The sequence below is a fragment of the Mustela nigripes genome, chromosome 8 (genome assembly GCF_022355385.1).
Source record: "Mustela nigripes isolate SB6536 chromosome 8, MUSNIG.SB6536, whole genome shotgun sequence".
Taxonomy (NCBI): domain Eukaryota; kingdom Metazoa; phylum Chordata; class Mammalia; order Carnivora; family Mustelidae; genus Mustela; species Mustela nigripes.
The window spans coordinates 70,572,596-70,588,611 of NC_081564.1; the positions used below are offsets into that span (position 1 = coordinate 70,572,596).

The following is a 16,016-nucleotide window of genomic DNA, read 5'->3' on the forward strand; positions in this document are numbered from 1 at the left end:
GTTTATAGCAGCAATGTCCACAATAGCCAAACTATGGAAAGAACCTAGATGTCCATCAACAGATGAATGGATCAAGAAGATGTGGTATATATACACAATAATACTATGCAGCCATCAAAAGAAATGAAATCTTGCCATTTGCGACGACATGGATGGAACTAGAGCATATCATGCTTAGCAAAATAAGTCAAGTGGAGAAAGACAACTATCATATGATCTCCCTGATATGAGGACGTGGTGATGCAACATGGGGGCTTAAGTGGGTAGGAGAAGAATCAATGAAACAAGATGGGATTGGGAGGGAGACAAACCATAAGTGACTCTTAATCTCACAAAACAAACTGAGGGTGGCTGGGGGGAGGGGGGGTGGGGGAAGGGGGGTGGGGTTATGGACATTGGGGAGGGTGTGTGCTTTGGTGAGTGCTGTGAAGTGTGTAAACCGGGCGATTCACATACCTGTACCCCTGGGGATAAAAATATATGTTTATAAAAAATAAAAAATTAAAAAAACAATAAACTGAAGAGTAGATTAGAGAATCATTTTCAGAGAGGTGAGAGCTTTATTTAGCATGGGGTAGATAGATGACAACTCCCAGAGAAAGAATTTGAAGGAAAAGAAAGAAATTTGAAAAATGAAATATGAGGTAAGTCTACATTTTATGAGGGAGTAAATAAAGATGTACTAGAGTTAGAACAATGGTAACATTTTTCAGAATCCAAGAAGGTAGAGCATTTCAAGGAAAAGGCAGTTTTAAACAAAATAAGTCCTTGATTCAAAGTTGCCATTGTTTTTATTTTCTTCCAGTATTTTACTATAAAAATATTAAATGCTCAGAAAAATTATACAGTCAACTTCCCTGTACCCACCACCTAGATTCTGTATTTTTGCCTCATGTTTATCCAACCATCCACCTTAATTTTTGATGCATTTCAAAGGAATTACAGACATCAGTTCACTATATCCCTAAATACCTCAGCAAGTATATAAAGATGCCATTGCCTTTGGAGCATTCCATTGATTTAGCTGTATAATTTTAAGAGAAAAAATAAAAACTATAATAATATTGCTGTGACTCCTAGAACTGAGAAAACATAATGCTAACAAGTCCTATAGAGAAATTTATAAGGCAGATACCCATTAGGTTGAAAAACTATGATGGTATTTATGACCTTTATGTCTGACATTTATATAGATTGGTGAGGTCAAAACCAGGTGTCTGAAGAGAGACATGGTGAATAAATAAATAGGTAATGTGCAAGTGTAGACAACCCCTAAAAGTATGGCAGCAAAATACAGAGAAGAAGTTGGCTTCTTAATGGAGAAAATGAAAATGCTTATCTAAGTTACTTTCCTCAATGGCATACATATTCTTTGGGATGGAAGTGGTGAAGGTGTTTAACTTACCGTTGAAAATATTTTTAAATGTATGATCATTGACATATATGATCACCTCTTTGAATAAGTAAATTACTGTGAGTTTTTGAAAAGTTCTTCTGCCATGAATACCATTCATGTTGTGCTTTGGTCAGTCCGAGAAGTATATTTGTAAAAGTTAGAAGAGATTGGGTTAGTATGATAGTGTACTAACCACAGAATGTAATCTGAAAGGTGTGTTTCTGGCCATTGTGTCTTAATATCAGAGTGTGTGTGTAAAGGACAGAGGGAAAGAGATAGAGACAGAGACAAAGATTTGATGGCTTCTATTAAAAAACAAAATCAGATTTTAAAAGTCAAGTATATTGGATATTAAGAAATCTGGGTCTGAATAATCAAGATTATACTAGAAAAACAGAATCCTCTTTGGCTTATTATCTTTATAAAAGGAAATATTTCCAATATTGGCAAAATAATTGATTTTTGGAAAGTAAGAATCATTATATTTATATACCACGTGAAATATACATGAATGCCAACTTTGTGTACTAGTGTGGATGAATTTGGGAATGATCATATTCTACACAGAATACATAATTACAGAAGTCGTGTGAGCTAATATCTGGATTTCTGCATTGTTTATGCATTTTACTGAGGTTTTCATGAAACGATAGGAAACTTTATGCTGTGTCACTTGTCTTTATGAATTCAGGATGTAGTTTCTCTAAAGTTTGATCGTTAGAATATCAGCAAAACTGGGATAATACAAGAGGCGTTTTTAAGCCTAGTTTTGGTGAAAAACAGAATTGACAGTTTTCCTCCTATAGGCACAAAACATCTAAGTAGATGAATTGATGGAAATAAAGAACTCAAACCTGTTGTTTCTTGTTGCAAATAGACTAGAAAAAGAAAAAAAATCAATGTGGGAGGAGGATACAATTGTCCCTTTCATAACAAATTATCTGAAAATGATCTGGAATATCCATGAAATTAACTGAGAGCCCTCTTGACTTTGACATTATATGCAGAATTTAGGAAGTCATGGTGGACCTGTGAACTTGGGCTGTGGGAGCCTGCCTATAAACAACACAGGTGTTTAGTTTTGATTTTATAGTTTTTGTTTTGTTAATACATGGTCCAGTAACCTCAGAAAAGCAGCCAAAAAAGAGAGGAACCTAAAAGTGTTCTGGTGAATTAATTTCTCAAAATCATAGCTGGTTTTCCTGAAAGCTTTCTTATCCAGAGGTATCTAAATCAGGAGGCAGCTCAAAGGAGCAGGATTATGAGAGCAGAATCTCTGTGGCCTCCTCTGTTTGTTGTTGTCTTGTTTCCAGGAACAAATCCTACAAATATGATGTCAGCTCTACTCTGTATGAATTAGGCACTGACGTAGGTTCTAAAGACAAAAAGACACGTTAGACAATCTTAAGGACAAAAAGACACATTAGACAATGTTTTTGTCCTTGAGGGCTTTTTGTCCATCCTTTTCTTAGTCACCATTTCCCAACATAAACGTTATAGAATGACTATCAAACTTAACTCCCTTTAAAGCCTTCTGTAAGGCTCTCCTTTATCCATTGTAAATGCAAAATAAACACCTGCCCGTTATATAGGATTCTTAGGGATTCAAAGCTATCTGGGGCAATACTGACCTCATGTCTCCAACCCAGTTGGTCACTTCATCAACACAACCTCAGTGTTTCCCTTATTTTTGAAGAGAGGTGGGAAGGTTGCGAAAAGAACATAAAGCTTCTATCCCCAGAAGTGACATTGAGGTATGTTCCTCACCTTTAAAATAGAATACACATAGAAGACTGAATGTTTTAAGATTGATGCCAAAGTTTACATACTTGAAATTCAGTCACCCATGAGGAATGCCTGAGGCTGTTGTATCTAGATAAATACCCACCCTTTTTGTTCCATATGTTGTTTACGTGAAAAGGTAGACAATGTTGCACATTTCCCATGTACATGTTTCTTATTTTTCCAGAACCTCAAAAGCTTCTTGTGTGTGAGAAGTATGTACAACTATATACTTCTATTTTCCACCAGCCATCCCGAGCCTGTAAAGAACTGTTATTTAATAGTAAATACATGTGACAGTGATATTATGGTTCACGCTGAAACTAGATGGAGAGAGGCCATTTTATTTGTCAGAATGGGTCAGGGACCAAGGAGAGATGTGAACCAAGCCTCTGCAAAACTATCCATTTTATCCATATTCTTAAGGGTGATGAAGTGGAAAATGAGTTAGGAAATAGGAAAAAGTAGGCAAGGATGGAGAAATTAATATTGAAATCAAAATCATGCTACCCGCTGGCCGCTGATTTGACCTGCGGGACTCTGTTCACCCCGTTCCCGCTGCAGCCTGTTCCCGCATTTCTCACCAAGAATCATTTTACTTGGGAGAACCCTCTGCAGAGAGATGCTAGCAGGAGTTTGCACCTGGCAGTCATACATTATGTACCTAATGAGCAAATGAAATGTTTAATAACTGTACTGTGAAAATAAAGCTTAAAACAGTCAATTCCTGCTGAGGATGCTTATCTACACCTGATGCACGCGGCTGGGCCATCTCAGATCTTCAGCTTCATTTGTATTTTTATCCCCTCAGTGGGTCCTGCTGAGGAGAGTAACATTAAAGCCAAAGCAATGCTCACTTAATTAGTTGTATACCTGTGTAGACCCATTTATTTAGCATATCGACATCATGTGTTCTACCTAAGGGTCGCCTGAAACACTTCTTCAACATGCACCCTGGGTAGGGGAAAATCTATAGTGGTTTCAGATGGAACATTTGTAAATTTAAATTTTTCAATTAATCATGGATAATGTAAACTTGCTGTAGTTTAAACTGCCTATTTTTAGTTGAGCTGTCTGTTAGTTTGAAATAAAAAAGCAGAACGACCATAATTGTTATGCTTTTTATTAATAACTTTAAGAGAAAATGATAGAACATTTTTTTTTTTTTTTTTTTAGAAAGTACTGGTTTAACTCATAAGTTACTGTAATTGGGTTTTAAGGATTTATTGGCTGGAGATTTCTTTCAATTCTATTTTTTTTTTTTTTTTTTTTTTAACCATGGATTAACTAGTGCTTCCTAAAGCTTAAGGAGAGCAAAGAAATCCACATGTAAAGTTCAGTATGGGTAGAGTAGCTGTATTCTCCTTCCTTGTAGAATGTTATAGTGAATAGCTTAAAGATTAAATTTTTTGACCTTTATAGCTATAAGGAAATCGAGACCCAAAGAAAGTAGGCTGCTAAGCCAAAGTTACAAGACTTTATGACTTGTTCTTTGAAGTCCCAGTTAGGACTCTTCCTCAATATGTAAGTATTTATTTAAACACACATTCTGTGCCTAGAATTTTTTTTTACATATCATGGAAAAAAAAGTAATACAGGAAATCACAAACCTTTTGTCATGAAGACCAGCTTGGTCTTCAGGACTGGGGACCCATCCACTCTCAAGGGCCTGTCTGTGAAAGACAATGTTTCAGAGCCACGGTGCCAACCCTCTCACCACTCACTTGCTGCCCCCCTCAGCCTTGTTCACATCCTCTCCAGAAGTGACACAGTGCTCTTGTTCACACCTGAAAGTTGTTCTTCATATTCCGAAGTGATCACAGAGGATCATGACTGCCAGGTTAAGATTATATTAAATTAGTGGCTGAAAGCCATGAAAAGAATTCTTTTAACTTCTGTCTTTCATTTGCTTTTGCTTTGATATATTGCTCTGATAAAACTCGGAGAAGTTTCATTGAAATTTTTTGTGTGTTTAGACCAATCATTAACATAAGCTCAGTTCTCCCAAAACAAAGAAGTAAATATGCAGACTTCTCTGGTGGTTACTCCCTAGATCTACAAAGAATAGGAAAAAACTCTCAAAAGCTCTGTCATTGCTCAACATTGAAGAACAGAAGTTCAATTCCCTGGTGTAAATGCTCTTTCTAATTCTTACTGTTCGCATTAGTTCTTTGGGAAGATAGGAGGGTAGTTCTCCTTCAGTGACTCAAAACATCTCGGAGCCCAACAAAGGCTACCATGCCTTAAGGCGGCCATGATGAGGAATGAGCACACAGAGACTGGGGGGGTGGGGGGGGGACCAGGGCCGCAAGAACAAAGCTGGCTTTTAAACTGGTTTTTGAGGACAGTGTGAAAAGGACCAAATTGGGGGCGCCTGGGTGGCTCAGAGGGTTAAAGCCTCTGCCTTCGGCTCAGGTCATGATCCCAGGGTCCTGGGATCGAGTCCAGTGTGGGGCTCTCTGTTCAGCGGGAAGCCTGCTTCCCTCTCTCTCTGCCTGCCCCTCTGCCCACTTGTGATCTGTCTCTCTGTCAAATAAATAAAATCTTTGGGAAAAAAAAAAAAAGCCAAATTGCAGCAGAGGAAATGTGGCAGTGACAACCTCGACCCTGTTACTGAAATCTAGGAAGGTTCAATATGAAGGAATGGCCTCAAATTAAATGGTGCCCCAACAATCACAATTCATCAGTAGGTGAGAGGCAGCAAGAGCATTCCCAGTGTCGTCTTCAGATTGCACTGAGCTCCCAGCTGCCACTCTCTAAGACGATGCTAAGTGATTTACCCTGCTTTCTCACTTGGCCATAGCTCATGCCATGAGACTGGTGATTTTATATAAAGATGTTTGCTTGATTTCAATGGTGTAGAAAATGGATTCAGAATTTTTTTTACAGATTTTATTTATTTATTTAACAGAGAGACAGAGAAAGAGAGAGCACAAGTAGGCAGAGTGGCAGGCAGAGGGAGAGGGAGAAGCAGACTCCCGGCTGAGCAGGGAGCCCGATGCAGAGTTCGATCCCAGGACCCTGGGATCATGACCTGAGCCGAAGGCAGCCGCTTAACTGACTGAGCCACCCACGTGCCCCGGATTCAGAATTTAACCAAAGGGGCAAGACACTGGTAGGGTCTCCAGCACAAGGTGAAGGATTAGAGGCACGATGTCTGGTCCTGTGGAAGGATGGGGATGCAGACTAGAAAATCCAGATGGGAGCCACTAACACATAGTGAACTACAAGTACATAAGAAAGGAGAGAAGCTCACCATGGAGAGCTTTTAAGGACCTAGTGTTCACCAGTGTCCAGGCTTGAAACATTGGTGGTTCAGAGTAGAAAATGCTGAAATCTACCCAAATGCAAACGTAGCATAGGAACAGAGTTAATGCCCACCGAAAACCATATGCATCAGCTTTTGAATAGAGCATGTTTTCATAGAAGTCTTTGTTTTACAACATCTGTTCCCCTTTACTAAAGGGCAGTTTTGAAACCAAAGTTATCTTTTTGGCTACTGGTAACTCTCCTAAGAAATGTGCTTCATAGTCTTTTCTTAATTCCCCATCCAGGAAAAGGAGAAAATAATATTTAAGACCATAAAGTACCTCAGGAAAACTCTGCTAATGAACTCTAAAAACTTTCCAAATTCTTCCCCTAAACTGGAATTTTTATTGAAATTAATTTGACCTTCATCCTTTGATCTCCAGGGACCTTGGTGTTCTGTTCAGCAAAATAAAGAGAAGGTCACTAGATGAACTCCAAGAGCCCTTAAGGGAATAGCATTCTGAATTTCTTTGAATCTGTGAATATTACTTGAGAAAAGGCAAGTCACTTGAGGTTTAAACACTCTGTGTGGTCTTTGAAGCCAAGACAATGTCTTTAGTTCTTTTTGTAAAATGCAGTGTCTTGTATATTGTTCAACACTCAGTAGGCTCCAAATGTGTAAGTGTTGCCTGGACACTAGAGAAAATCAATTATAATGATCTTCTTTCTAATAGGTCTGAGTTATGGTACTCTCTAGGCATACTTGCATTGTACTGTAATACTTTAAGTATTTTAGATACAGTATAATACACTGTGGCTCTGCCCAAGTGTTTAGGATCCAGGACACAAAATACAGCATTAAAATATACTTTTAGAGAGAAAACTTTTAATTTTTCCACATGCAAAGCTACAAAAGAGATAGTCAAATAAATAGGGAATTTTACAGAACACTCTAAAACAGTCTTTATTTTTGTATGTTTCCTGACACCAGGAGAAGTCAATGACATAGGCAGAGCTTATTATTTCCTACATAATTATGTAGGAATTATTTCCTACCTATTATTTCCTACATAATAAGCTCTGCCTTTGTCATTGACTTCTCCTAGTGTCATTCTCTTTGCAGATAACTATGTTAAGGTGAATTGATTTACAATATGTGTTAGATATACACTGCATGTGTTTAAGAGTTAAATTGTCAATTTTTCAGACATAATTTAGTTTATTAAAAATTTTAAAGCTGGGGGAGTCTGGGTGGCACAGTCCATTGAGCATCTGACTCTTGGTTTTGGCTCAGGTCATGATCTCAGGATCATGAGATGGAGCCCCAGGAAGGGTTCTGAGCTCAGTGCAGAGTCTGCTTGAGATTCCCTCTTCTTCCTCTACCCCTCCCTCTCGTGCTCACTCTCTCTTTCTAAAATAAATACATAAATCTTTACAATATATATGTATAAAATAAAAAATTTAAAGCTAAAACTTTTTAAAATAAAACAGATTTCAAAAGACAACTGACAGAATGGGAGAAGATATTTGCAAACGACATATCAGATAAAGGACTAGTGTCCAGAATCTATAAAGAACTTAGCAAACTCAACACCCAAAGAACAAATAATCCAATCAAGAAATGGGCAGAGGACATGGACAGACATTTCTGTAAAGAAGACATCCAGATGGCCAACAGACACATGAAAAAGTGCTCCATATCACTCGGCATCAGGGAAATACAAATCAAAACCACAATGCCATATCACCTCACACCAGTCAGAATGGCTAAAATCAACAAGTCAGGAAATGACAGATGCTGGCGAGGATGTGGAGAAAGGGGAACCCTCCTACACTGTTGGTGGGAATGCAAGCTGGTGCAACCTCTCTGGAAAACAGCATGGAGATTCCTCAAAATGTTGAAAATAGAACTGCCCTATGACCCAGCAATTGCACTATTGGGTATTTACCCTAAAGATACAAACGTAGTGATCCAAAGGGGCACGTGTACTCGAATGTTTATAGCAGCAATGTCCACAATAGCCAAACTATGGAAAGAACCTAGATGTCCATCAACAGATGAATGGATCAAGAAGATGTGGTATATATACGCAATGGAATACTATGCAGCCATCAAAAGAAATGAAATCTTGCCATTTGCGACAACATGGATGGAACTAGAGCGTATCATGCTTAGCGAAATAAGTCAATCAGAGAAAGACAACTATCATATGATCTCCCTGATATGAGGAAGTGGTGATGCAACATGGGGGCTTAAGTGGGTACGAGAAGAATCAATGAAACAAGATGGGATTGGGAGGGAGACAAACCATAAGTGACTCTTAATCTCACAAAACAAACTGAGGGTTGCTGGGGGGAGGGGGTTTGGGAGAAAGGGGGTGGGGTTATGGACATTGGGGAGGGTATGTGTTTTGGTGAGTGCTGTGAAGTGTGTAAACCTGGTGATTCACAGACCTGTACCCCTGGGGATAAAAATATATGTTTATAAAAAATAAAAAATTATATTTAAAAAAAAAGGGGGGAAAAAATAAAAATAAATAAAATAAAATAGATTTCATAATCAAGAACACCTAAGTCAAAATTGGAACAAAAGTAAATACATAAAAGCTATGTACAGAAATCTGTGTTAGTTTTTAAAATGCACCGACTCAAATATAGGAAAGGAAGAGGTAGCTCATGGAATGTTCTAAGAGAAGCAGCTTTCCATGGCAATAAAGTTTAACTCCGGTTTAAGCAGAACATGGTGAACATTCTAGAAGGGAAAATAAGCATAATTCAAGAAATGGAATTCCAAAGTAGGGGTTCAATAGATTCTCAGGGTTCACCAGTCCTCTATGAAAATTCCTCTTTAAACTTTGTGCTTTTACTTCAGTGATTATCTACAATATTAATGTGAATTACACATATTGGAGCATCTGGAGAGCCATTTTATATCATCACTTTGCCAGGGGTTTTAGTTCCTGCCTCTGTATTTGAGTTTAGAACCAAGTTGACTCCAGGAACACTGCATTTCTAGTCAGAAGCTACAGAGAAAATGATGGAGGTAGACTTGATATACAAAGAGTTTGTTAACATCCAACGAAGACCAGCTGGCATTACATTCTCCGAAAGAAACAAGGTTTTCCTCTTAATTCAACCAGAGGAACTTGGTAGTCTTAAACTGAGCACATAAGACAAACCCAAAATGACTTTTGCCATAGCAGTCTGTACCCATTGATATGGGTGTTTTGTTTTAGCCAAACAAGCTCACCCATCATATTAAACTAAGGATGTTAATCCCAGTTGTGCCATTTTTATAGGACTTTGCTATTTAATTTTAAGTGTGATTTGGTCTTATAGCACAGTATAAGAATTACAAGTTTATAAAAGCCAGGCCACATGTTATGCTTGTATATATTTAAATAACATTGTAATAAAAGTTTAAATCAATGCTGGAATTTATTAGAATGTTGTTTTCCCCTTTATGTTAAAACCCTATTCGACCATGAGAAAATACAAAACAATATAATAAATAGTTTCTATCCTAAAGTTACTATAGTCTTTGAGCTAGATTTCATATTCTTTTACATTGCTTCTTCAAAAAGCTAACTTAAATTGAATAAGCTGGATTAACATATTAATGCTAAGTCCTTAATTTGCTCAGTGGCGTTAGATAGATCTTGATACAAACCTGCCTGCCCTTTCCTAAATGTGTGAGGCTGAGTAAGTTACTTCATTTCTTCTCTCCACTTTAAGATCCTCATATGTGAACTGAAAATTAGCATAATGTTTTGTCAATTAAATATTATTAGTAGCTTGCCCTCTTTGAACAAGTTATAGGAACCAGCCCCTTTAATTACATAATCTTATTTAAACCTCACAAATTATCATTTCCATTTTACAGAAGAAGAAACAGGCCAAGGGAAGTTAGGTCAGTTGACCAAGGGATTACATGGCTAGTACATAGTTGAGAGTTCCAGGATCTGAATGTAGACTAGACTGATAAATCCCAAATTCTTCCCCACTATGTTTTTTGGCCTGAAATGACTTAAAGTACTGACCATAGGTCTGGAGCTTATGGACACTCAGTAAATATTTCCTCTCTTAAAGAAAATGATTCACATTTCTCCTGTTTCTATATTTCTTTTCATCTGAGCTACCAAGAACTTAAGATCACCCTCTAGTGATAAATCACTCCAACTGCAAACTTTGGAATTTTAAAAGTGAAAGAATATAAGTATGAAGGAATTCGTGCTAGGCCAAATAAATATGAAAGTGTGAGAAAAGGTGCTATGTTACGATTTATCATTATTTTGCCTAGCATATACCTAATTGTTGACCTCTTAGACTGTTCCCATTATTTTTTTCCAATAAACAAATGGCCACAATTTTTTGATTGTAAAATAACCTCTGAGTTCTGTTAATTAGAATTAAATTTATAAAACTATGATCAAAACAAAACATTTTCCCCAAAATATGTAGTTATAGACCACTGGGATCATTAGAACTCAAATGTTATTTTTGATGGTACACAAGAACTCAGGCAAACTTCTTTCCATGATTTAATTCAAATACCCTCTGTGCTGAGGTTTTGGTTACAAAGCTAAGAATGACAAAGTCCGTTAAGTATGTGAGGTATACTAGCTGATTCAATAAGCCTTCATAAAACCTTTATTTTATGCTATAAGGACAAATTATATTGCTGCTGTAAGCTAAGCAGGATTTATAAGCAAATTTCAGACCCAAAAAGAAAAGGTATCCATTGTTTCTAACAGAAATGTCCTCTAGTAGAAAGTCAGCAATTCCTACAAATTATTTTATTGAGAGAAGCTATACTGATCACAACATAATAATATATTTTTTTCCCCAAAAAGAGAATTAGGAGTGAGATCCTATGAGCTTAGCCAGTAGGACTTTATTTTACTATAACATCTAATAGTCATTTATAGATCAAGAGTGACCATCTCTTTTAATGGGACAAATATTCCTGTTAAACAATTTAGACTTTATTTGGGCAAGCTAGCACAGGGCTTTTTGGCCCAAAGCTGGGACTGGCACCAAATGAGTTCCACTGACACTTTGTAGGGCGTGATGAACAGTCCGGAGCTCCCAGGCAATCTTTCACATTGTGATTTGGAATCCACTTGAAATTACATATGACTGGTGGAGCGTCGTCTGGAGAGGTCTAATCAGAATTTGTCTTCCATTCAGTAGAAATAAAATGAGCCCATTCATTGTGTCATAATTCATCTCTATACTCCAGAATGAACAATAACCCAAAATCAATGCCAACCCACTGGAGGTGGCTTCCACGCTTGAGAGATTGTTCCCCAGAATGTTTTATACATCACTTTCCTCACTCTGTGTTTTCTATTTCAGGGCCTACTCTTCCCAAGACTCATGTTAAGACAGCCTCTCTTGGGTTGGCTGGAAAGGCAAGATCTCCTTTGCTTCCTGTATCTGTGCCCACAGCCCCTGAAGTATCCGAGGAGAGCCACAAAGCAACAGAGGACCCGGCCAATGTAAGGCCATCCTTGAAATTTATGCTGCATCAGGTGAAACAGTGACGGCTGCTATACTTAAAAAGCAATCTTAAAACTCAAGCAGACGACTAAAGAATGTGTGACTTTATATACTTACACATCTGTATATATCTATAGATGTATATATGTATTCCTTGCAATGAGTTGAAATACCTCAGCATTTGGCTACATATAGGATGATTCTTTAAACAAAACAAAAAAATAATAATAACAAAAAGCTATACTCTGAAGACTTTTCTCAAGTTATCAGATGTGTCACTTCTAAAATCATACAGTAGCCTAGACATAGAGAATCGAAAAGAAGAAAATACAAAGTGAAGAAATGAAGGTAGGAGTTTAAGAGGAAAAAGAGAAGGAACAGACATATTTAGGAAATAAGAGAAAATTTAGTTATTGGAGAGAAAACATTTGCTAACTAGAGGAAAAAATTAAAATGTGATCAAATTAGAAAACTCAGAAAGATAGTCAATGGAGACAAAAAAAAAATCTAAATTTTGAGAGAGCAAAACAGTTCTCCCAAAAATGGATTATAAAAGAGATTTGAAGAGATATTGCCTAAAGGCAAAGATTTAGAAACCTTTACAGTGTTTCTGAATATAATTCAAGAGAAAGTATTTAAAAGGAGAAAAAAGAGCTATCATATCATATACATTGAAAAATCACAGTGGAAGGGGAGATAAAAAGATGAGAAAAACAAGTTAGAATCATCTCATTTGAATGAACAATAAATTTTTTCTTGACTTTATTGTTTTCAGTTCTGCAAGGACAAGGTGTTTTAAGGACATGGAAACCAGGGAATCTGGATATATGTATGTGTGTGAGTGTTCGGCAGAAGTATATTACATGATTAACATATGTTTTGTATACTTTAAAAAGATTCAAATTTATAGGAACCTATTGCACTACTTTGTCAGGATTTGGCTATAGTTAGTACAATATTCGTTTAGTTTCAGGGTTGTTGGCCATATCTCATCATCTATGTAATGTATCTCATCTCAAAAGGAATTATGTCAGGTAGCCTATATTTGTATATAAGGTTGGTCCTAAAGAGTGACAACCAAAGCTATGTAATATTAAAAGCAGTAAGATTGTATGTTAAAGGATACACAGAAACAGGGCAAATAAACTAGATCAGCACTGCCCTATAGGAATATAATGTGAACTATATGTGTAATTTTAAATTTCCTAGAAGCCACATTAAAAGATGTAAAAATAAATGATATTTTAATACTATCTTCCATCTAACCCAGTATTTCCAAAATACTACCATTTTTAACATGCAATAAATACCAAAAACCTGTCGAAAAGATATATTACATTTTCATACTAAGTGTTCAGAATCTGGTGTGTATTTTATACATATAAAAAATATTTCAATTCAGACTAATCACATTTCAGAAATCCAGTAGCTGCACGATGCTAGTAGTTGCTGTGTTGGACAATGATAGCTAGATAATTTAAGAAAAACAACCCAAACCACAGTTAGGAAACAAGTTTCCAACGGATCACATTCCTTCAACCTCTCCCCCTTCATATGTAGACCAGTCTTTGAGCCAAACTGGCTACTTTTCCTTCCCCATTAAGCACTGGAGATTATGTGGTATATGACCACTCATTGGTATGCAGAGATTTCTATAAAAAGGAAGCATTTTCTGCATATTTAATGTCATGCATTCTGAGCTGTTTCCTTAGTGGCTAGAGAAAGTTGGTGCTCATCACTCAAATACTCTCCAGTGGTGTGCTCTGCTGATCAATGGTATTTATTTGGCAGGATTAGATACACATTCTGACCAGGTAGTAAGTAATGCTTTCTCTCCTACACAGAGCTACGACTCAGGTCTCATTGTTTCAATAACTTAATCAAATTAGAGACCAAGAATAATCAAGTAGGACAGGTTTGTATTAGTCAAAACAAAGAGTATGTTGAGAAAAGAAAAGAAAAACTAATATTTATCGAGCAGGTAACACCCACCAACACTGACTGATTAAATCCTCCCAGTATTAACCTGAATGCTTGCCTCATTGAATCCTACACAATGAGGCAAACTTGTTACTCCCGTTTGACACCTAAACAGATAGACTCAAAAAGAACAAGTATATGAAAGAGCTGGGATTCTAATCAATACCACAGCCTTATTTTCCCCACTGGCTAGCCATCAGAATTACTTGGGAAGTTTAAAAAGAGAAAGGTTCTATGGGGCGCCTGGGTGGCTCATTGAGTTAAAGCCTCTGCCTTCGGCTCAGGTCATGATCCCAGGGTCCTGGGATCGAGCCCGCATTGGGCTCTCTGCTCGGCAGGGAGCCTGCTTCCTCCTCTCTCTCTCTCTCTCTCTCTCTCTCTCTGCCTGCCTCTCTGCCTACTTGTGATCTCTGTCTAAAAAAAAAAAAAAAAAAAAAGGAGAGAAAGAGAGAGAGAGATTCTAACCATCTTATATTAACTGCATCAGAATTCCTGAGGACAACAATGGGGATATCTGTTCTGTGATAACTAATGATCTTATATTGCTAATAACCTGATTCTCATGGCTGCCAGTAAGAGTTCTAGAGAGTATGTTCACTAACACTTCCAAGATTTCCTCAGTTCAACCTCTTTGTTGTATCCACCAATCAAATGTGCTAGAAGACTGCCTTTACAAGCATGCATATAGGCAACTCTGGTTTGGGGTGAGAATTTTGTTTCTACGTACAAACTGAAGTCATACTCCTCGGGCCTTTCATTGGTCAAGGCAAACAAAGCCCATCAAACTTCCACACGCAAAAATATACCTACATTGTGTTATGAAAAAAAAAAAAGGGACATGGTGATATCCTGTTCAGATCCTGCTGGGTGACCCACAGGAAAGAAAAAGGAGAGTAACACATTGAACATGTACCATGTGCTGGTCACTGTGCTGGTCACTACACAGGCCACAAGGTGCACAGGATAGCTATGAAATAGATGACCATCCTCATTTTATAGCTGAGAAGAGCTGTGGATCAGAGAGGCTCACTAACTTATCTGAGACCACACAGTTCTATGCTGGTAGATAGAACTTGATGTGAAATGAGACTTTTTGTTTGTTTTGTTTTTGATTAAAGCTTTTCCCTCAACACAGGGATGGTTAGTGAAACGCGAGGCAATCATTCCTCTCATCGTTGCCTCTTTCATTACCAGCATCTTCATTTAGTGGATTATATTCCGAGCACAGCCTCTTGCTTTGGCTGTGGGCCACTGTGTCATGGTTGGTAATACAAAGTAAAACAACTAGATGTGGCCACTGCCTTCATAAAAGGGGGTACCGGTGTTCACCTGGCCTGACTCTTTCTTCTCGTTCTTTCTGCAGGTATATGAACAAGATGATTTGAGCGAACAAATGGCAAGCTTGGAAGGGCTAATGAAGCAACTTAATGCCATCACAGGCTCGGCCTTTTAACACATCTTACCCAGCTGATGAGGTGTATTTTCCGGGAACTTTGCAGCATACCGATTACCCATAAACAGCACACCTGTGTCCAAGAACTCTTAACCAGTGTACAGGTCAACCATCAGGACCACTCAGTTATGGAAGATCCTGAAGCAGTTCAGAAGGAAAGAGCATTCCTTCTTTCATAGGCATCAGGAATTTCACAATGATTACCATGGGGTCCCTACACAAAAGCAAAGATACATCCTCACTGCAATGTCAAAGCTGAAGCTGCTAGCCTAGTCCTGGGTCTTTGCCACTGCAGTGACCACGCTGTCATAACTAAGGTTTGGGTTTTCCTTCACGGAGGCCTGTCATTTCCTTTCTGCGTAGGTCTAGTCTTACAAAATGCAAGTGCATTACCGAAGCCTGTACCATGCCATCGCATATCAGCGCGAGCTCATTATTTTGTTTTCAACTTCAAAGTACAAAGCACCCACGGAAATTCTCTCGCCACATAGCACCAAAGGATTGGATGTTTTCTTGACAGCACAAAAAGTAAATAAGTAAACAAAAGGCAGCGAATGCTTATGTTTTGTAACTCAGACATTCGTCTTGCACAAGTGGTGGATATTAACCAGTGGCTGTAAAATTCACCCATTTTAGCAAGTATTTGTAAATCCA

At 37.7% G+C, this 16,016-nt stretch overlaps 1 protein-coding gene across 1 annotated transcript in view; it reads left to right on the forward strand.

Annotated features, from left to right (window-relative positions):
* The window catches only part of DCC (DCC netrin 1 receptor), a 771,150-nt gene extending 755,788 nt beyond the window's left edge, over nucleotides 1-15,362 (forward strand). Inside the window, exons 28-29 of the mRNA XM_059408072.1 lie at nucleotides 11,786-11,928; nucleotides 15,273-15,362. Coding sequence (XP_059264055.1) covers nucleotides 11,786-11,928; nucleotides 15,273-15,362 — 233 coding nt within the window. The remainder of the gene's footprint in view (nucleotides 1-11,785; nucleotides 11,929-15,272) is intronic.
* Nucleotides 15,363-16,016: the final 654 nt, after the last annotated feature.